Source organism: Leptonychotes weddellii, chromosome 14 (assembly GCF_054177405.1).
Source record: "Leptonychotes weddellii isolate Sample4059 chromosome 14, ASM5417740v2, whole genome shotgun sequence".
Lineage (NCBI taxonomy): Eukaryota > Metazoa > Chordata > Mammalia > Carnivora > Phocidae > Leptonychotes > Leptonychotes weddellii.
In genome coordinates this window covers 37,978,198-38,000,416 of record NC_138382.1, presented here as the reverse complement: position 1 = coordinate 38,000,416, position 22,219 = coordinate 37,978,198, and the positions used below count along the sequence as shown (strand labels likewise).

At 41.2% G+C, this 22,219-nt stretch overlaps 1 protein-coding gene across 6 annotated transcripts in view; it reads right to left on the bottom strand.

The window, feature by feature from the left end:
• The window catches only part of FOCAD (focadhesin), a 305,106-nt gene that overhangs the window by 38,633 nt on the left and 244,254 nt on the right, over positions 1-22,219 (bottom strand). For all 6 annotated transcript variants that reach the window (XR_014140004.1, XM_081803024.1, XM_081803027.1 and 3 more), the window contains 8 exons: positions 21,552-21,641; positions 14,823-14,970; positions 12,783-12,902; positions 11,043-11,165; positions 10,499-10,576; positions 9,751-9,822; positions 7,897-7,999; positions 5,893-5,973 (listed from right to left, as the gene is read on the bottom strand). Coding sequence is in view for 5 of the 6 variants with exons in the window: in XM_081803024.1 (XP_081659150.1) it covers positions 5,893-5,973; positions 7,897-7,999; positions 9,751-9,822; positions 10,499-10,576; positions 11,043-11,165; positions 12,783-12,902; positions 14,823-14,970; positions 21,552-21,641 (815 nt within the window). In the remaining variant the exon portion in view is untranslated. The remainder of the gene's footprint in view (positions 1-5,892; positions 5,974-7,896; positions 8,000-9,750; positions 9,823-10,498; positions 10,577-11,042; positions 11,166-12,782; positions 12,903-14,822; positions 14,971-21,551; positions 21,642-22,219) is intronic.

Sequence of the window (22,219 nt, the reverse complement as noted above, 5' to 3'; positions counted from 1 at the left end):
TCACTGCGGGAGGGAGAGACACACCATGTGCCATCTGGTGGGATGCCACAAGAGGGGTCTCGTCCCAGTCTGTGCTAGTCCTGCCGACGATGACTGACTTGCCTACCACGTGAACAACAGCAGGCAAGCTGGCAAGTCCAACTAGAAAACTGTTCTATAAAATAACTGGCTTCTTTTTTATTTATTTATTTATTTATTTATTTATTTATTTATTTATTTATTTATTTATTTGAGAGAGAGAGTGAGAGAGAGAGCACGAGAGGGGGGAGCGGGAGAGGGAGAAGCAGACTCCCTGCTGAGCAGGGAGCCCGATGCGGGACTCGATCCCGGGACTCCAGGATCATGACCTGAGCCGAAGGCAGTCGCTTAACCAACTGAGCCACCCAGGCGCCCCAAAATAACTGGCTTCTTAAAACATGTTCAAGTCTGGGGGCACCTGGGGTGGCTCAGTCAGTTAGGTGTCCAACTCTCGATTTCTGCTCAGGTCGTGATCTCAGGGTGGTGAGATCAAGCCCCACATCAGGCTCCATGCTGAGTGTGGAGCCTGCTTAAGATTCTCTCTCTCCCACAGGGCACCTGGGTGGCTCAGTCAGTTGAACATCTGACTCCTGATTTCTGCTCAGGTCATGATCTCAGGGTCCTGGGATCAAGCTCCACGTCTGGCTCCCTGCTCCTGCTTGAGGATTCTCTCTCTCTCTCTATCTCTCTGACTCTCTCTCTCTGTCCCACCCCCTTGCACTCTCTTCTCTCTCCCTCTAAAATAAAAAAAATAAATCTTAAAAAAAAAGATTCTCTCTCTTTCCCTCTGCTCTCCCTCCCCACCGTAGCACCCTCTCTCAAAACAAACAAAAACAAAAAAACCCACAAAAAAACAAAACAAAACAAAGAACAAAAAAGCATGTTCAAGTCTTGAAAGATAATGAATGACTGAGGAACTGTTCCAGACTGAAGGAGACTGAAGAGATAGGACAGGGTAAGCGCAGTGTAACATTCTGGATTAAGTTCTTTCTCTGTTAAAGACACCATTTGGACAGTCAGTGAAACCTGAATAGGGTTCTCTGGCTGTTTTCACTTTTTTATAAGTTTGGAATTATTTCAAAACAAAAAGTAAGAGAAAAAAGGTACAAATTTTGGGGGTGCCTGCCTGGCTCAGTCAGTGGAGCATGCAACTCTTGATCTCGCCCCACAGCCCCACTTTGGGTGTAGAGCTTACTTCAAAACAAAAGTGGTGGTGGGCGGGGGGGTTGAATTTTTGAAAAGAAGTGATCTAAAATTTAATTTAAAAATAAACTTCTCGAATAGTAAATACATGCAAAAATGTTCATTCCTTCTGGCAACGAAATGTAAATTAAAGCAGTGTTAAGGTATCATTTTAGTCCTGACGGATTTTTATTGTAATCATCTGTTTATCTATATGTTGGTTTGCTTTATAATATGATAGCTAGAAAGGGTTTCTTATTTTGTTTTCTAAGCGCTGTTACATAAAGTGATTCATAAGCTCATACTAAAGGGGCGCCTGGGTGGCTCAGATGGTTAAGCGTCTGCCTTCGGCTCAGGTCATGATCCCAGCGTCCTGGGATCAAGCCCCACATCGGGCTCCTGGCTCAGTGAGGAGCCTGCTTCTCCCTCTCCCTCTGCCTCTCCCCCTGCTCATGCTATCTCTCTCTCTGTATCTCAAATGAATCTTTAAAAAAAAAAAAAACTCTATAAAGAAGATTCAATTATTTTCTCTACTTGACAGAAGCAACTGGGGCTTTGGGACTTAAGCAGCTTGTCTGAAATTACATAGCCTGCCTTTGGTGGTAGTGGGGTGTGAACCCCGGCAGCCTGACTCGCATGCCTTTTACCTCTATGATATACTGCTTCGCATATGCATCCAGGGCTGAGGTACCCAAACCTGGTACAATCCTTCCGAAGAACAATGAGGCCAAGCCATCCCTAGAGTCACCAAATCCTCCTGCCCACTAATAAATTGCTGAGAATGTATCTTAAGGAAACCTATATGCAGAAAAGCAAAAGCTACATGCATAAAGATGTTCTCTGTAATGGAAATTTTTAAAAAAAAATATTTTATTTATTTGACAGAGAGAGAGTGAGAGCACAAGCCGGGAGACAGAGGGAGAGGGAGAAGCAGGTTCCTCGCTGAGCAGGGAGCCCGACATGGAACTCGATCCCAGTACCCTGGGATCATGACCCGAGCCAAAGGCAGCCACTTAACCAACTGAGCCACTCAGGCGCCCCCATAATGGAAATTTTTTAAATGACTAATAGAAAAATGGCTAAATTAGTTGTGAACCATCAACTTGATGGAATATTCTACAGTCATTTAAAAATGATAACTATGGAGATATAATGAAAGGTAGGGAAATATTAATAAGTTAAAAGACTCAAAGTATGTGTATACTTGGAAATATGTTAATAATTGCATGTGCATAAAAGTGACAAATTAAAAAGAAAATTCGGGCGCCTGGGTGGCTCAGTTGGTTGGGCGACTGCCTTCGGCTCAGGTCATGATCCTGGAGTCCCGGGATTGAGTCCCACATCAGGCTCCCTGCTTGGCGGGGAGTCTGCTTCTCCCTCTGAAACTCCCCCCGCCTCATGCTGTCTCTCTCTCTCTCTCAAATAAATAAATAAAATCTTTAAAAAAAAAAAAAAAAAAGAAAAGAAAAAATAATCCTAAATCATTAGGTAGAAATACCTGGTGTTAGCACCAAAAATGAACCATTACTTGTATTAAGTACTTCTAATCCACTTTAAATGTTTTATGAAAGAAATAGATATAGGGGCGCCTGGGTGGCTCAGATGGTTAAGCGTCTGCCTTCGGCTCAGGTCATGATCCCAGGGTCCTGGGATCGAGTCCCGCATCGGGCTCTCTGCTCCTTGGGAGCCTGCTTCTCCCTCTGCCTCTCTCTCTCTCTCTCTGTCTCTCATGAATAAATAAATAAAAATCTTTAAAAAAAAAAGAAAGAAAGAAATAGATATAATCTTGATGAAATCTGAATATGGCTAGGAGGCTGAGAAAAAACAAAGATCAGAAAAAAGAATAAATGACTAGAAAAGAAGCGAAAGTAAGAGTCAAAATTGAGGGTTCCTTCAGGAGAAAAAAATAATTCCACGATAGGTGGAAATAGATTCTGAGCACATTTTAAAACCTAGCATCGTGAAGAAATGTCCACAGGAATAAATAATGGCGATGGTGATGGCATCTTCCAGAAGAGGTCATGGTTATCAGGGATGGAAGGAGAATGTCATGGGGCAGAGCCAAAAACCAGTTATATTCAAAACTATTAACTGAAGTCTTTAAAAACTAGAAAGATTTTCATCTGTTGGGTTTTCCAATGGAGGCCTGTGTGAAGGAATGGACGTTATGAACATCTTGTGTGTTCTATCATACGAATATTAAAATGAGGACCCAAGGGAGAAAAGCCCTAAGCATTATTAGACACCGGAGTCATGTGTTCACTATCTCACATCTGACTGGCTCACCCCGACGATGCCCTGTCTCGTCCCCGCGTAAGCATGGAGCAGGGAGAACTCTTCACATTTTTCTTCCTCTCCTGAGTTATGAAACAGCACACAGAGGCAATGAAGCCATACCACCCCTAAAGTCTCCTCTCTCCTGCCTCTGCCACGCACGATTTTTATTCTCTAAAGCCATTTCTTCCTCAAAAGAGCTCACCAGCGTCGTCGTCCTTCCTATCGGCTGCCCCACTGGGCTCTAGTGAGTGACATCCAGACATTTAAACTCAAAAGCTGCTTCAGAAGGGAGTTATTAAAATTCAAATGAGCTGGGCATGTCGAAGAAGAAAACACTCGTTTGCATGCACACCTCCGCATTTGGCCATCCCATTTAGACCCACAGAGCAGGGTCTGGTTTTGTTTTTGTAAATGGGCTTTGGAGGCGGAGGTCAGCCTCCCACGGCCCCCACTCCTTTGGGGTCATCATTAGTAATGTGTAAGGCTGAATAGATTTTCCTCTGAATCTAGTCAGCAAACCTGACAAGAAGGCAGCCCTCTCCCACAACCTGAAAATGCCAAAAATCTGATTGGTAATATGGCATTTTTAATACTTCATTTATCTGTCTTAAAATAGCTTTCAGTTGAGATTGCAAATAACATAGCCTCACCTGATTTTTCAATTTTAGAGCAGAACATTTCCCTTTGTGCCATGACTGTGTAATCATAAAAATGTTCTGTTTAACCAAGAATTTCCCACAGGATTCAGAGAAAATTCATGTCTGTCAAGAAATAGGGACCTGGGGAGTCAACATTACATTTTATTCCCTCGAAAAGAAAAAGAGTATCTTTCATTTTGTCTGAAGAATTTTTATTTTATTTCTCACGGAAATAGCTCAAATTAGCGTCATTTAAAACTTTTGTAAGGTATCAATGAGCAAATTAAAAAAAAAAGCAAAAATACATATTCCTAAGATTATCTTGGCTATGGAAATTTTAGACGCTCCTTTAGTAAGTATTCAATTTCTTACTAATGAAGACATCTCTATTATGACACTATTATTAAATAGACTTAATTTATGACAATATAAACAATTCTATATTACAGGTAATATATTACGTGTTTATATATAAATATTTTATGTACAACAATGACATTAAGTATATATCAATTTTTTACTAAGGGTACGTAAAAGCAGTCATGCTAACTCATGACCCTAAAATAATACTACAGTTTTGAGAACTCTAGGAACTAAAGGAATTCATCTCCAAACTCTGAAACTAGTTTATAATCTGGAAGCTGCAGATGACATGACTTTTAACGTCCCTTCCAACAGTAAGATTTTACTCTTTTACGACCTTCATTAATCAAACCTGCTTCCTCCAGATTTCTTCAGTTTAATTTGTTTAAAAACCTCCCCCCCGCCCCTAAAATTGGGATGGTCTTATCATAATACAGACACTGGATTTGCCCAGACGGATCTAACCAGGCCAGGCAAGAAAGAAACTAGCAAATATCAATGAAAGAATATTCTATGAATGAAACTATGTCCTGAGCTATGAAATTCTCAAGGAGGATACATTTTGCCCTCACATCTCTGAAGAGTCGATGTGTATCAGTAGAGAGCATTTATTTAAAGACTTATATGGCATTACTCGGACTGCAGTTAAAAACGAAAGGCAGGGCACCTGGGTGGCTCAGTCATTAAGCATCTGCCTTCGGCTCAGGTCATGATCCCAGGGTCCTGGGATCGAGCCCCGCATCAGGCTCCCTGCTCGGCAGGAAGCCTGCTTCTCCCTCTCCCACTCCCCCTGCTTGTGGTCCCTCTCTCGTGTCTCTCTCTGTCAAATAAAAAAATAAAATCTTAAAAAACAAAAAAAACCGAAAGGCAATTCAATCTCTGTCTTCAGGTTGCTTGTGGTCTAATGTGGGTGGTGGCAGCAACAAAGAATCCCACACGGACAAATGTTTGCAGAGAAAAAGAACACAAGCTAAAATTAAGAACAACAGCCAGTGATTCCAACAACAGAGAGCGATCATTCGAGGTTCAGGGAGAAGACTTACTTCCAAGTTAGATCCCAGCTGTGTTTTCTCTTTTCTGGTCACACCCGCTCAACATTGACAAGAAAAGAAATGTGTGCTCATACTTTTTAAAAAGGTCAAATGAAAGATCAAGGTCTTCACAGATCCCCCTGACGCCCACCCCCAACCGCCAAGGTCAAATACAACGATTCCAAGAGACGACACGGCGTGTATGTTTATGTACCACTTATGGTCATTGGCCTCGTGGTCATTTCTGTTGCAAAGATGGGCTAGCAGAAGGAAACAGTCACTCCTTCAAATTGATTATGGTTTAATCCTACAGAAGCAAGCTTGGGGCACACAAACCTAAATCGCAGGAAGAATGGTGAAATTCAAGGAATGTGCTCACTTGCCTTTTTTCCCTCCTGTAACGAAGAAGCCCACGGCCGCTCTAATAAAACTGCTCTCGGGCAGATAGCTGTAGTCGGTGGGAACTGTGAAGGCAAAGAACGATCAAATTAGCCAGGGAACCTGGCGGGACTGATGAAGGCAAGATAATGATCTCACGCTGCCACATCAACCTAGAGACAAAGCGGAGATGTTTATGCCATTCATCTCAGCACAATACTCTGTGGTGGCATCTAATTCTATTAGATTAAGTGACTGGCCTTGAAGTAACCACTTAGGCTATGCAAGCAAAGCTAAAATGGTGGTAAACCTAGCAGAGACTGCAAAATCACAGGGGATGGAAACTTTACTGAAGCGGTTAAAAAAAAAAAAAGTCCTTTCCACCCTGTCACATCAATAAGCTCCAGTCCAGTGACCCTCGGTGTCTGCAAGGAGCCTGCTGGCCTCTAGGCTGAGACCACCATTCTAGGGATGACTTGAGGACATCCTGAATCAGATCTATGATCCAGGGAAATGCAACAAGCAGTAATAACAGCAGCCGGCCTGTTACTTCCGAAGGCGGGGACCTCTCAGTGAGCAGCATGTCCAAACCACCAGCCCCAGCTGCTGACCTGGAACACTGAGGCAAGCGACACAGAGGCAAGGCGAATCTGGGGAGTTTCCTAGATTCTTTTCCTCCCAGTCCCCCCAGGATTGCTTCATGACATGCTTTTTACTGCAACAATGGCTCAACTGGAAAATTCCAACAGAAACGAGGAGCTGTACTTTTCCACACATACAAGCTTTGTGTCCCAACGAACCTGGGTGAGATGGTTCACGACCACCCGACTTGAGTGCATGTGGGCCGGACCGTGTAACCCAGAGCATAATGATCAACTTGCTATTTTACCAGGACCTTAGGAGTGCACTGCCCTTCCCAACTAGCATTACTTAAGGTTTCCACCATGACTAAGTTTGGTGGGTTGTTTTTTTTTCCCCCCCTTTTTCCCATTTTAACATGACAGCTTCCAGTTGTCTCAAGTTCATTATGTTGGGAATGCTGCGGAACAATGTCCTATTTCTCTAGCTAAGGAGTGACTGAAAGTGAGGGGAATAGGAATTATAGTGCTACGTGTTCAGGGTGATGCTGTCCCTGCACTACCTGTCAGGGGATCAGCAAAACTAGGTTTTAATGAGAAATCTTTGGTAAAAAAACCTCTCTGGCCTGGGTCCAAGAGAGCCAGTGGGTCAAAATTCTATAAAGATCAAGGAGCAGATTCAGGTCCCAGTGTATTACAGTGATGCCTTCTGCAGAAAATCTCCAAGTACAAGCTTAAATTAAGCATGTGGGAATTGCAAATATTTTTTGTTTTTTATCAAAAATGTGGAAATAGAAAGGCCTTGTTATGTTAAAGACGTGGGATTTTAATTTCAACGCCAAGTATGTGCATATCTTTAAATGTATGTACCCCATTATTTTCTTAAAAGCAGGGGCCCGGAGAAATCCAGTCTTGGAGGAAGAGACTTTTAATGAAATAGGAGTATTATACAAACTGTAATTCCATCTAGGAAAAGAAAAAGAACTCTCTTCCGAGCTTGAAGGACCTGTTCCTACTTTCTGGATTTGTCACTAAACTCCACACGTAAGTCATGTAATCTTTCTAAGCCTCACTGTCTTCATTTGTGAAATATGGGGTTAGACTGTCTAATCTGCTCTCTGAGTGAGGCAGGGAAGAAGAATGAAAAGAGGTGACAGAGGTGAGTTCAACTGTGTGTGCACCACTTGCTGGTGGACATGTGACCCTGGGCAAGTCAGAAAGCTCTCCACAGCCCCTCTTCTGATGTAAAAGAGAGATGGTATCTGGGCAAGTCAGGAAGCTCCCAAACAGCCCCTCTTCTTCTAACGTAAAAGAGAGATGGTAACACCCACCACTTAAGGCAGGTACAAAGATTAATGCTCTCAACCAAGTACACGGCCCCCAGTCAGCAAGGCCTCCTCCAGCCCCAGTGTTCTAAGACTCCGATCTTACCAGAGGTTCTACTCTGACTTGAGGACAGAGTAGATAGGTGAAGATGTCCTAGAAGCCAGAGAGCATTTGACTGAAGACCAATCACGCCAGACACACTGATGACCTATGGATTAAAATGTAACAGTTCAATGATCAGGCAAGATCCACACTCCATTTAATAAAAGGTCACTCAGAGAAAGTCATTTATCTTTTATGAGGTGGTGGCTTGTCTGGTAATGACAAGTTCTCTGACAAGACGTAATATCAAGTGTCTAATATACTAAAGCCTGGACACACAGGTGATCAACAATTATTGCTGAAGAAATGAATGAATGTATCAATCAATCAATCATGACAGAAGGTAGTACCGGTTGTCTCAGGTTTCACGGAGTCTGACTGGTCTCAAAGGACTTTTTTTTAAAAAGGGAAAAAAGGGACGCCTGGGTGGCTCAGTCGGTTAAGCGTCTGCCTTCGGCTCAGGTCATGATCCCAGGATCCTGGGATCGAGCCCCGCGTCGGGCTCCTTGCTCAGCAGGGAGCCTGCTTCTCCCTCTGCCTGCTGCTTCCCCTGCTATGCTTTCTCTCTCTCTCTCTCTGACAAATAAATAAATTAAAAAAATAAAAAGGGGAAAAAAATCCAAGAAGTAAAAACAAGGTGTTATTTAAGAATAAAATACCTCTAAAAATGGAAGGAGATATTATTTTGTTCTCTTCTTTAAGTAATGTTCTATTACTGCTTTATCACTCATAATAAGGATTTTCTTAAATAACTTTTCATTTATAGATTTTTATCCCCCAAGTTACAGCCACTTAAGTTTTGGTATAATTATTTTTCTGAGAATCACATTCATACACGCAAAAGAGTTTCTTCTGTTCAGAGATTTATGGTTGCTTTTCAAAGCATGAATTATTAAAACTTGTTTATGTGGTAGGTGTAATAATCAGCTGTATTTACAAGAAGGAAAAAAGTATGCTAAATGAAAAGACTAAGTTAAAAGACTATCTACAAAGTTCTATATATAGTAAGAATACCAATCGTGCAAAGAAAATAAGAATACTTGAAAAGAAATAAGACCAATTATTACTAACACTTGCTTCAAGTTGTGAGGACCACCAATGATATTTTTTCAACTTTTTTCATTTTGTGCTTTCACGGTTGATGCAATGAAACTAATAAATTTTTATAAATAAAATCTTAAAATATATAATCATTCCTCAGCAGATGAACATACTTACTCTCTAGCCAAGAATGCTGATAATTAACCCAAATACTTTTATCAGTGACATCCGACCTGGTGCTTCTCAACCATTCTTAGATATCTATCCTGCCCTTTGATCACCTTCCATTTTACTTTGTCCTGAGGCCTAACATCCCTTCCAGGGTCAGAGTTTCATTTTTAAAGGAAACCAAGCCAACTTAAGTTAACTCGAAAAGGCCAGCTTTTTTTTTTTCCAGAGGAAATGCGTGTTTGTCAGTCAATGTGGGGCCATAAGCTACTCTCAAGTGCTGCTTGGACTCAATGTGAATAACCAGAGATCTCCTCATTTTCCAAGTAAAACCGTTTGTATCATGAAAGAGAAAGGCAGTAAAAGGAAGTAGCTGAGGGGCACCTGGGTGGCTCAGTTGGTTGGTTAAGTGTCCGCCTCTTGGTTTCAGCTCAGGTCATGATCTCAAGGTCATGAGATCGAGCCCCACATCAGGCTCTGCACTGGGCGTGGAGCCTGCTTAAGATTTTCTCTCTCTCCCTCTCCGGCTGCCCCTCTACGTGCTCACACCCACATGCATTCTCTCTCACTCTCTTTCTCTCTCTCAAAAAAAAAAGGGGGGGTAATTATCTGTTTCCCCATCCAAGGGTTTTAAATTCCTCTTCTCACCTGAGTTACAGTTTTAATGACTTCATTAAGTCTGGCTTGAAAATGAGAGGACTGGATAGCTTCTGACTTCAGCTGAAAGAAAAAAGAAATATCCACCCCAACATCCTCAAAAAGTAAATAATGATATTCCCAGTGGATGAGCTATCATCTTCTAAGCTATGGTATCATTTACCATTATGTCCTTACATTTCAGAAACAAAAGCTGTGGGCTCCTTGAGGGCAGGGCCCATGCTGTATTTATCACTGATTTCCTAACATCGGTCAGTGCCGCAAGAAGCACTCATTGAATAGACCTTCACTGTATGAACACAGGCGCTCCCTAGCATTACTTGTAAACTGAAACATACATATGTCCACCGTGGAAAACATTTAAAAGTGAAAGAATAACTACCTAGATATAAACTTAAACATGACAGATACAAAATGGAGTTTCTTAGGGATAACTTTTGACATTTCGTACAATTCACTTTTCTCGGGCAGGAAACGTTGTGGGAAGTACGCAGGCTGACTAAGTTTAATTCTTACGAACCAAATAAAAGAAGGAACAAATCTCTAAAAATGAATTCTCCACTAAGAGCAATTTTCTGTGTATCAAGGCACTGAAAACCCAGTATAACCATTACTACTACGAGCATGTATTCTGTCCTTAGCACACTGAGATACTGGCTATTCTCTTGCTGTGGTTAGGGACACATTTAGATTTCTTCCCTTCGTGTTTTGTTCATTTGTTTGTTTGTTTGTTTTTTACCTGCATTACATCCCCTTCAGAGCCTACCAAGGCCACCATGCCGTGAAGCGCTGCCAAACAGAGCATTGTAGGAGTGCCCTGAAAACAAAGCATCAGGTATGTCAAGAGGCAAATAGTCCTGGGGTTTGAACCCTATAAAACGTATTATATCCTAGAGAAACACTGGTCAAGATGGTACTACATTTGTAGGGTCAACATAACCCGCATCACGGACCCAAAACTGGCAGCTGACTTGAATACGGTAATAGGTTGAAGTTACTTGATCAGAGGTGGCTTCTTGCTGTTCTGTATTTTTCAAAACCACAGCGCTGTTGGAAAATTAAAACACTGAGAAAGTAGCCTGTGCTTTTTAAAAAAAGCTATAATGGTTGACAGGATGTATCATTTACAAGGGATTGAAAGTTCCTGCATCTCTTTCGTTTGAAATTGCCTATTCTTTTATTGTTTGGCTATGTATCTTAGCAGCACCTATAAATGGTCCAATAAAGTTGCTCTTTTTTCCTTTATAAAATATAAAATCACATGCTAGGACTTGACCTCCTACCTGTGCTAGAACAATTCTGATCCAGGCGGGGAGCAGTCTGTGGCCCAAGTCCTCAGCTTTTCCATGTCCGCACAGAGACAAACCATGAACTAGGTTTCCTAACGCCAGGGCAAAACCTGAAGTCTGTTATAAATGAATAAAAACAAAGGGTAAGGAAAAAGAAGAAGAATAGCACAGATGGCACAGAATTTTATAGAAAGCATCTAAGCACTTCGAGGGGCTCCCTTTCCTACTGACAGGTTCTTTCACCATCTGAAAATCGGCGATTTGCAGATTTTTTTAAAAAATCAAGACTTCGGTTTGCAACAGAAACTGCAGTCTAACTGTAAGGAATTCAGCTGCAGTGAATGGTTTATTTTAGGAAAATAATACTGGACCACTACAAGACTTGATTCAAACGATCCAAATTTTCAGAAGGAATTAGGGTGAAAATACTGAGGTAGATCACACAAGCCTAGTCAACTCCCAAACAAGAGGAGAAGTCCCATAATGAGCACAGTATATGCAAACTCCCACATCTTGGTGTTGCAAAACCTATTCCAAATTTAAGAGAGCACTCATAGATCCATAAAATAGTAACAATACAATACAATATTAGCTAATAACCTGCAATAATCCACCATGGCCAATACTGAGACTTTGGAGAAATCTAAAAAAAATACAGACGGGGCAATTTTATAACATGTGTAATCAGAGGGAACATATTTTTCATTAATTGTTGTAAAATATATATAACATACAATTTACCATCTTTACTACTTTTCAGTGGCATTAAGTACATTCACACTGTTCAACCATCACCACCATCCATCTCCAGGACTCTCTCACCTTGCAAATTCGAACCTTATACCCCTTAAACAATAACTCCCCATTCCCCCCTCCCCAAGCCCCTGGCAACCACCTTTCTACTCTCTGTCTCTAAGCTTTTGACTACTCCAAGTACCTCATATCAATAGAATCATACAGTATTTGTCTTTTTGTGATTGGTCTGTTTCACTTAGTATCATGTCCTCAACATTCATCCATGTTGTCACATGTGTCTGAATTTCCTTCCTTTTTAAGGCTGAATAATATTTCAGAGGGAACACTTTAAAAGTATTTGATATAACTTATAGGTATTTAAATTGTCCCATGCATATTCAGTCACAGAGATTCTCTGCTTTGAATTTGCTGAGGTTTGGCCTTATCAGAGTCCATTAAGTATTCATATCTTTACAAACTGTTATCGCTAGCCTTACATTCCCTAGCCACATGCTTGAAAGTTTTATAAATAGAGATGGAGAGAGAGAAAAGCCTTTTATACTCCCTCTGACAAAGAAAAAGAAGTACCTACACAAGATAGAGTATAAGAAGAGAAAAAAGACATCTGTGACCATTGGCTAGAGTAGTGAGGAAAGTGAGAAGTTCTTCAGTTCTGGAGGTGCCTCGGTGGCTCAGCTGGTTAAGTGTCTGCCTTTGCCTCAGGTCATAATGTCAGGGTGGTGGGATCGAGCCCCGCATTCAGGCTCCCTGCTCAGTGGGGAGAGTCTGTTTCTCCCTCTCCCTCTGCCCCTCCCCCCACCCACTTGTGCACTCACTCTCTCTCAAGTAAATTTTTTAAAAATCTTAAAAAAAAAAAGAAGTTCCTCAGTTCTGGGCACGAAAACATTCTGATAATAGTCTAATCAGAGTCAGTCAAAATTAGGACTCAGCAGCAACATGAGACCCAAAGAGAGGAGTAATCAGGGCACGCATTCCAACCTGTTGGTTGTTTTCTACCAACATCAGAAGCTTGTTCATGATATCTTCAGCCTCTGCAGCCTCAATGATCCCAGTACTGAACGCTGAGGTACACACGCAGCTGAGGGTATAGGCCAGGACCTAGAAGAAGAGACAACAGGAGATGTTTCTTCGTGAGGGAAAACGAAAGAACACGATTTAGTGGACACCAGTGTTCTGTCCAACTTCTCTCCGGGATAAGGACTGGATTCAAGTACGCCTACCACAGACCAGGCACTGTTTCGCTGCCCGACGTGTCCTAACGATGGTAAGAGATGCAGGTCAGAATTCCCACTTTACAGGTAGGGATGCTGAGGTCCAACTACATATAGCTTGCCAGTGACCGAAGCGAGATTCAAACCCAGGTCTTTAGACTCAAAATCAGCAAGTTCCCTCACCATCTCACGTCAGACACTGGATCTATCGACAGCAGAGGCTAGATTTTCATCCCCAGTGAATGCTACTAATAGCCATGTGCTCTGATCCAAGGCCAAGCCGGAGAGGAAATTCAAAGATGCGACGCATGGCTGCCTTCAGATTCCCTCCTAGAAGGAGTGGGGCAGAGCGGCCAGGCGTATGGGTTTTAGAGTCGCATAAATTGTGTAAAATAGAGGTAATATTCCTTACCTCAGAGCACTGGTGTGCTAATTTAATAAATGACTAGATGAATAAATGAATAAATGAACAAATTATAAATAAAAGAGAAGGCTGGGAGTCAGGACGGCCCACGCAGGTGTATGTCCCACGTCGACCATTGACAGGCTAAGAAACTTCAGGCAAGTCACTCAATCTACTTGAGCCTCAATTTTTGCAAATCCTGGTTAACCATCCCCTTACCACTACCTCACGTTTTCCTCCCGAAGCCCTCATTCACAAAGATGCTGTTCAGGCAAAGTGGAAATGTTCAACTCCCAACCCTAGTCGATACAGCATGCAGAAAGGAAGCTGTTTCTAAGTTTGAAATTGGATAATAAAACATCAGAGGGGAGGAAAAAAACCAAACTGCCTGCTCGAGGCCTTATAAATCAAAACATCAAGGCGGACCGAAGCGTCAGGCTCTAAAAACCCTGCTTTCGTTTATTAATCAAACTGCCCCTTGGTGGCAAAATTTTCTCCCTTTGCTTAAAAAGATGCGTCCTTTTCAACTGTGCTCTGCAACTCCTTTAAAAATGGAAATGTGGTGCATGTATTAGAACAAAACTTCAACCCTCTGTGCCCCAGAGAAATTCACCGATTCAACAAGTCCTATAGCTGAAAGCAGAGGGGCTGAGCGGGGGACAGAGTAGCCATTATGTACTCATCAATAGCTCGTGGGCTGGCCCAGAGAAAAGAGAATCTGCTCTAATGAGACAGGGAATCTGGCCAGGCCAAAAGGTCACCCCCGGGTGCTCCCAAAGACAGGGCCCAGGCCGTGCAGCTTCACCTGGGCAGACACACACACACACCTCAGAAGTCCACTCTGAACACGGTCGACACACAAGAGCTGTGTCCCATGAACTGCAATTCTGCATATTTTTGCACCGTAACAGAAAAATCTTTTCATTAAGTGTGGTAAAGGGAATTTCCTCAATGATTTTTCATGCTAGCTGACATTAAAAAAAAAGAAAAAAAAAAATCAAATGCCTTTTTCGATCCACAGTTTCTTAAGCTTATTCCTGGCCATCTTTTAAAGTTACATTTGGCTCGAGCATAATTCTAAAAATCTCCATTGAACCTTGCTCCGGAAATCGCAGCTCTTCTTAGAAAGTGCCTTCTAGCGATGCCGGCTTGGGTTTTTGCATTCACTAAAGGCTCTTATCTTATAGGCCACATTTAAGTCTGAATTTATTTAAACAGCTGCACAGTCTGAAAACCTTATGATCTAATGTTGGTGGTTTGCCACTCAGATTCTTCTCCTTATCCCAGTTGAAACTGAGGAAGAATTTAATTTCAGGGTTACCAAAATATGAGAAATGGAAAGTAAGTGGCCACAGGAAAACAAAAGACAACAAAGGGAAGAAAGCCATAACTCCCTGCTCCTACCTCCTGAAATGTTCTGCTTTGGCTCCCACTGTCATCTAGGTACGTCGAGAGCTTCCGAAGCGATGCTGCCACGTGAACTCGAGACTCTGTTTGGCTGCTGTGGCTCATGAGGGACAGAACAAGCCCAACGCCCAATATACAGCCCGTGCTTGATGCAAAAAAAAAAAAAAAAAAATCAGGCATTAAAATCACCAGAAATCCATGTCAACGCTCTTCACTTATCATGGGAGTTTACACTGCTCTTGGACCTGAGATGAGATGGCTGCATTCTCATTCTGCTGCCTGGTATATAAGTGTGCCCCATGAACCATCACAGGTACACCCACTGCCTACCTCCCCCCTGCCCTTGAGTGGAAAACTTTCTATCAAAACCGGGGTCTATGGCCCATGTTAGTGCTGTGGACCCACTGGAGAAGAACAAACGAAAATATGAAACAGATTTGAGTTAAATTCCATGTGAGGTAGGAGGATGAATAAAAAGTCAAGTTCAACCAGCTCCATCCCTGCACTTAGAGAAGTTCTGTGGTCCTCCGCACCATCCCCCCATGTCCGCATGTGGACGGCGCTATGACAAACTGCATGAGAGAAAAGACTCCATTTCAGAATATGAGCTGAGGACATCTAATGACAGGGGGGAATACGTCGCAAGGCACGATGATGAGGTACTGCTAAGTGCTTCGTGTTTCCTAGTCAACTTCCACAAGTGGAATTTCTTAAAGAAACTGTGTATTTGTCTGTGCACAATGACATTAATCCTCTTCTCCCCTCTGATCCCTCTGAGTACCACTGGGTCAGAAGAGAAAATGGACAAATGACAGGCTTGTCAAAAGTTACCCCATGTGACAATTCAATTGGAATCTTAGGCTTTGTGTCCCAATTCTTGGGAAAGAATACATATCCATTTAAAGAAAAAATTGTTCTCCCAGAAAACTTCTAGTTAGTATGATAAGATAATGCAGCTGTGATAAGATAATGCAGCTGTAGGGTGATTTGCTACCTAAAAAAAAAAAAAAGTTTTTGTCATCATTGTTGTGTTTTGAATTGAGGAAATGCTGAGTTGTTTTCAGAAATCATCCCGACTCTGGTTTGGCTTGCCTGCCATGATATCTGCCGCTGAAGACTGCCATTCCAGGGCACTTCTCCAATAACATATTTCAAAGCCCGTAGGTTATGTCATTTTGCTCGTATATAGCATCTATCCCCTCGGCTGGCGTCAAGAACCTTCACATCGTTTCCTGAACATGTTAGTTCCTTCCCTCAAACACCTCTTGCAAATGAAGCATCCACAACGGAAAAGAGACCCCCAAAAGGACAGAGAGGCTACAGGATTTGTTCAAGGTCATATGGAGAGTTTCCAGCAGAGCATGGCCAGGAGACGGAGGCTTCGGATTCCCAGCCTTCTGCTCCATCTGCCAAGCCCCAGGCCCTTCTCAGGGCCCCGTAGGGATGCCCTGATGAAATGCCTATGAGAAGGCACCGTATCTCGAACATGTTTTTCTAGGTTCCATTGCATAACTATCTGGCATTAGGAAAGCCTTTGTAAAGAAGCTACTGCAGTAATAATCCATCATTAGCCAGGCAGAACTGCTGTTACAGCTTACAGGAACTTAACAACAAGCTCAACTAGCATAATGCATTTCCAACCAGTTAAATCAGCATCTAACATCTGAACACTGCATGCTTTTGAGACAAATCACATTTCTGAAGGAGGAAAGGCGCTCTTCATTAGTATGGATTTAAAGTCTTTGTTTCCATTTAGAATCTACAGGGAAGTTTTTTGTGTGGTTGTTTTTTTGTGTGGGGTTTTTTTTTTTTTTTTTGGCTCTTTCTATATTGGTGCATATAAAAATTTGACAAAATTAGAACCAAAGATATGGTTAGACAAAATGTGATTAACACTTTGAAAAATTTGACTTTTGCTCCCTCTTGACTATTTAACTGCTACTTTCGATTAAGATTTCAAATGTTACTTCCTTAGGGACACCTTCCCTGGCCCAGCAGGGAACCTCTTTGGGACTCTCCCATAACACCCCATACTAATTTAATTCAGACAATTTTAATTATAAATTTTTTTTAAAAAGATTTTATTTATTTATTTGAGAGAGAGAGAGAGAGTATGAGCAAGGTGGGGAGGAGCAGAGGGAGAGGGAGAAGCTCTTCAAGTGGGGAGCCAGACAGGGGGCTCGATCCCAGGACCCTGGGATCATGACCTGAGCCGAAGGCAGGTGCTTAACCAACTGAGTCACCCAGGCACCCCTTAATTATCAATTCTGATGAGGATTTTTTGAAGGACTGTTTGATTTCTGCCCATGTCCTTCACTAGTCTGCAAGCTCCACGAGGGTGGGTACATTTTCTGATTTTCCCTCACCACATTATCTGTGGCACCTAGTATACCCCTTTGACAGGGACAGAGTTCAATCAATATTGAATGCTGAAGAACTGACCCAATGCAGGGTTCCAAGAGAGTCTAAAGTGGAGAGAAGATCTACAAGAAAAACAACAACAAAAACAAGACTGGATTCTTACATTCAGTTGGAGGCAAAATTTACCAGTGCTAAATACACTGAATATATTATCCAAGATTCAATCAAGAAAACTCAATTTCCATTTCTTGCCAGACTAATTTAAGAAAGAGGAGTGTCAGATTTCAGGTGGAAAAAGGGTACCTCTCAAAGCTCACTTTAAGTATCAGGGTTTATCTTTCTCAATAAGTAATCCTAAGTCTGGCTTTTTGGGGCTATTCTGGGCATGCAAAAATCTTTATCCCCTGGACTAAAACTCTTTTACCACCCAAAAGCATATGGGCACAAAGGCTTAGAAAAAGACATCCTGTTTCCTAGTTCACATTTACCTAATATTATCACAGCATAATTATTCTTGGGCAACGTTACCATTCACTAACGATTCTATTCATTGCTACAATGGTCAATGACTGTTGTCATATGTGAATATATAATCTAACTACGTATATACATACGTGTGCCAATATAAATATGCTAGGGTGTATGCATCTATTGACCTTCTAAACTCCTTCTACTCTGTCTCATTTTTCCAGCATGGTCCAAGAAGGTAGTCCTGAAGCTTTATTCCTTATGTTTTCTTCTGATTTCCAAGTGGTCTATATTTTAATGGGTTTATTTTTTGTCCTAAGTCTTAAAGATTCTCCTAGGTGCTTAGGTCAGCACTGCTATGTATTTTACCTCATCTTAGCTCCCCTTTGATATATTTGTCAGCTCTAAACCAAGAACAACTGGGCAGAGGTAGCATTCACATCTTTCCCTCCACTGAAAACAAAAAGGAGTTCCATGGAGTTGTCTCAGACAGATGAAATAGAAACAAATGATAATATTAGCTATAAATTTCAGGTTTTTTAATTACTAACATGAATCTTGAAGAACACTAACAAATGACAGAGAATTCGAGTTTTAAAATTATATGCCCTATTATGTCTTTACTTATTTGAATCTCTTATCCAAGTATATTAAAATATCACCGGCGAAAAGAAAACCTGAGGCTTAAAAGCTATGCAATTCTGCTCTGCGTGTTGCTATATCAACTGAGATATAATGATAAATTGTTTCTAAAATTAACCAGAGATGAATCTTCAATTCCTTACTTTATTGTGGACAACCCTGCAGATTAAGTATGAGGCCATCTAATAATTAGTTCTAATGACAGTTAACATTTCTATAGCGTATTGCCCTTTACAAAGTGCTATACAGATGTTATCATATTTGTAAAAGCTCAATAGTAATTAACCAGCACTCAGGTCGTTGACGGATGGCAGGACTAGTTAAGGCTGTGAGGACGGCAATGGCACAATGAGTACCACTAGATGGCAGCAGAATGTAAGTGATAAGGCCACACACCCCGGCCAGCCCGGGTGCCGGGTCCTCTCAGCAGGGACATGTCCATTAAATCAAGGAAGCGTGGTGAATTTGCTCTGGGTGAATTCTATCACTTGAGGCGGCAAGCTCCCAGATCTATTAACTACCTCCGTAATGCTTCCACTATTTCACTTGAGGGAGGACTGCCCTAGACTCCTGAATCTCATTAGTCAGGGGAATACTTTATGCCTGGGCCTAGTCTGTCTGTCTGTATGTCTGTCTGTCGGTCTGTCTTTTTAGTAGTGAGACACACTCACATGTCAAAAAAAAAATAGTCAACACCATATTGTCAGGTATCAAATTGCTTTCTTTCTACTGAAATGTCTTCTCCCCACCAAACTATGTAAGAGACAGAAACCTGGCTTTGAAGGCAGACAACCTAGGTTCCTCCCCTAGCTGCTACTGACTGTGTGACCTTGAACCCATCTCCTGTGTGAAACTCATTTTCTTAATCTGTAAACCAAAGCGATGAGTGTTCCTGTTTTAGTATCAATATTTAGACTGTCATTGGGGCTGAATGACAGGAGAAACGGATGTGAAAATGCCTAGCACAGTATGCGGCTGCTTGGTATCAGCTGAACTGAAACCAGAGACAGAGCCACAAAGCATTAGGAATGACAGAATACTAAACTTCATTAACTGTAGAAAGAACGGGAGGTTGAAGAAGATGGAGAGTTTCTTGAAGGATCTGGGCTTTTAACTGAGCTCTGAGAGACAGGCAAGACTTTACTAAATGGACGGGAAATTTCTGATGACCCTATTCTACTTAATTCAGCAGGATTAGTCCCTATCTGGGCCCACCCTTTCCTCTGCCAAACACAGCTGATCACTAAGGAGATAAGAATCAAGAAACAATAATGAAGAAATAAGAATCTTCTCGATATAAAAAGTTAACGGGTAATGTTAAATGTCCTTACACACATGAGGTTTGTTATATGCATAAATACCCACGCTGTGGACAATTCAGTTATCGCTATGGTTCTCCTTCATTCAAACAAACTTCCGTCAGACTAGTGGAGATAATATATGTAAGTCATTCCTGATTGTTCCAACTGGCTGAAAGCCTACAGTAAGTTGATCCACAAATTTGTTCCCAGCTTTGTAATACCCTGAGCTATAGCTGTGATGAATACCTTTGGGGGAAGGCGGGGCAGGGGGAGAGAAATTTATCTTACTCCTTGGTTGTAAAAGGCAACACCACCAACACATGGATTGGGCTCCAAAATATCAACTCTTCATCAGACCCGGTAACAGCTAAATGGCCCTATCCCTTCCATTAATCATTTTCTACATTCAAGAGACTTCAATCATGCCACTGAACTCTCTTTTCCCATATTCAAAACCACACTCTTAAAACGTCTCATTTCATCTCTAAAGTGTTTCATGATAAACTGGGTGGATGTCAATGATTCTTATCTGATCTTAGCCTGCATCTGAAAGAAGATCCTGTAACTACCACCAACGAAGTGAAGATTTGACTTTATCTACTCATAATGAAATATTTGAGATATGCAGTTACTTCTACTAGTTACTCTTTTCTCAGTCTGAACGTAACAGGCTAGATGACATGAATGTAACTTTAGATCCTAAGTTGCTAAAGGCCACAAATGTAAACAGTCACATTTGAGCAGTGCCTGTAACAGCAAAAAGTAAATGAGTTAATAAACTGGAGGTTAGTGCTTATAATTTGTTGAGTTTTTTAGTAACAATGAACACCAGAGAATCTAAACTAGAGCTTCCAAAACACGTGGAAGTCCAAAAAGATGTAACGTAAGTCCCCAACTGTGTTAGTATTTCAGGAAGTCTAATAAAACTATATTCTCCCACACAATTCACAGACCAATTAAAACATTAAATGTCTCACTAAATGACTATGCTTAACTTGTTATTGAGGTATTCTTTTTTTTTTTTTTAAGGTTTTATTTTTAAGTAATATCTACACCCACCGTGGGGCTCAAACTCACAACCCCTGGTTTAAGAGTCACGTGCTCTACCAACTGAGCCAGCCAGGTGCAAGACATTCTTTTCTAATTATTCCTTTCTGTTTTTTTGGTTACCTTTCATGACTGGAATAATAAATTTATTTTTTATTTATTTATTTTTAAAGATTTTATTTATTTATTTGACAGAGAGCGAGCGAGCAAGCGAGAGAGGGAACACAAGCAGGGAGAGTGGGAGAGGGAGAAGCAGGCTTCCCGCGGAGCAGGGAGCCCGATGCGGGGCTCGATCCCAGAATCCTGGGATGACCTGAGCTGAAGGCAGACGCTTAACGACTGAGCCACCCAGGCGCCCCTAGAATAATAAATTTTAAGATATTTAGTTTAATAGACAAAATCTTTAAAAAGCATGAAGTCTGTGGTGGGGCGGGGAGAAACGATTAATATTGAGGAGTTTGGGAACCCCAGATGTACCCTATATTTGTTTCCGTTTTGATTCTTCAGTCGTTGGATTTCACACGGGAAATCTAAATTATGGGTCAAAGGTTCTCTTCGTCCAATCAAATTCAAAGAATAGTTTCAACTATTTAAAAAGGTTAAGTCATGCATATAAGTCTCCAGATACATGCCTCATATGGTAAGTACAAGACAGAACTAAGGTATTAATAACTTAATGACAGCCATGAAATGACATTCCGTTGCTTCGTAACGAAGCAAACGGTCTGTTGCTGAAACATGGGTTTTTAGAACAAGTACCTTTAATTACAGGTTCTGATTATTACTGAAAACTCTTTGCAAAGGAATTCAAGATCTAGTCCTACGAATATTTCACGATTGAATGCAAAGCGTATGGCAGAGAAAGATTCAGTCTTCAAATATCAGAGAGGAAATAGAACCAACATACTTATATTCAAGACTAGGATCAAAGCAGCAATTTTCCAGGGCATCCAGAGACTTCATCAGAAGAAGGTTCATCTGTTGGCCAGATATATCGCTGGGCAAAGACCAAGAGGAAAAATTCAGTTACTTAAAATCATTCAAATGTCCAAAATACTATATTTCCTCTTAATATTTTACTGAATTCTCAGTTAATTAAAAAAAAAACATAAGAGTAACAATAATATTGATGAGTCACATATACTTATTTTGCAGGCAGGGAAACGAGTCAGAGAATTTATTTAATAACTGAGTTCCTAAACAGTATAATCACTTGTAAACCAATAAACTCAAAAACTGCTACTTTTGTATTTCCTCAGCCCATTCAAATTTTAAACCACTGAAAAACAAAAAACCAAAATCAGAATTCCAGAAACATTTCTAAGAATGCTAACGTGATTTTCTTCAGAATATCTTACAATCCGTGAAGCTGAAATTAACAATAATCATTCCAAATCTCTTTCTTGCAAAGGTTACTTCTGATTTCATGTCTCAATTGTGAAGACTGTTCTTGTCCTTTTTCCTACGTTTGTTTTTTCAGAAGCAGGGGGGAAACCCAGCCATGTATTTTTCTACCTTTAGAGAGTAATTGATGTGGTTTTGCGATGGTCTTGGTGAGAACTAGGACTTCTACAG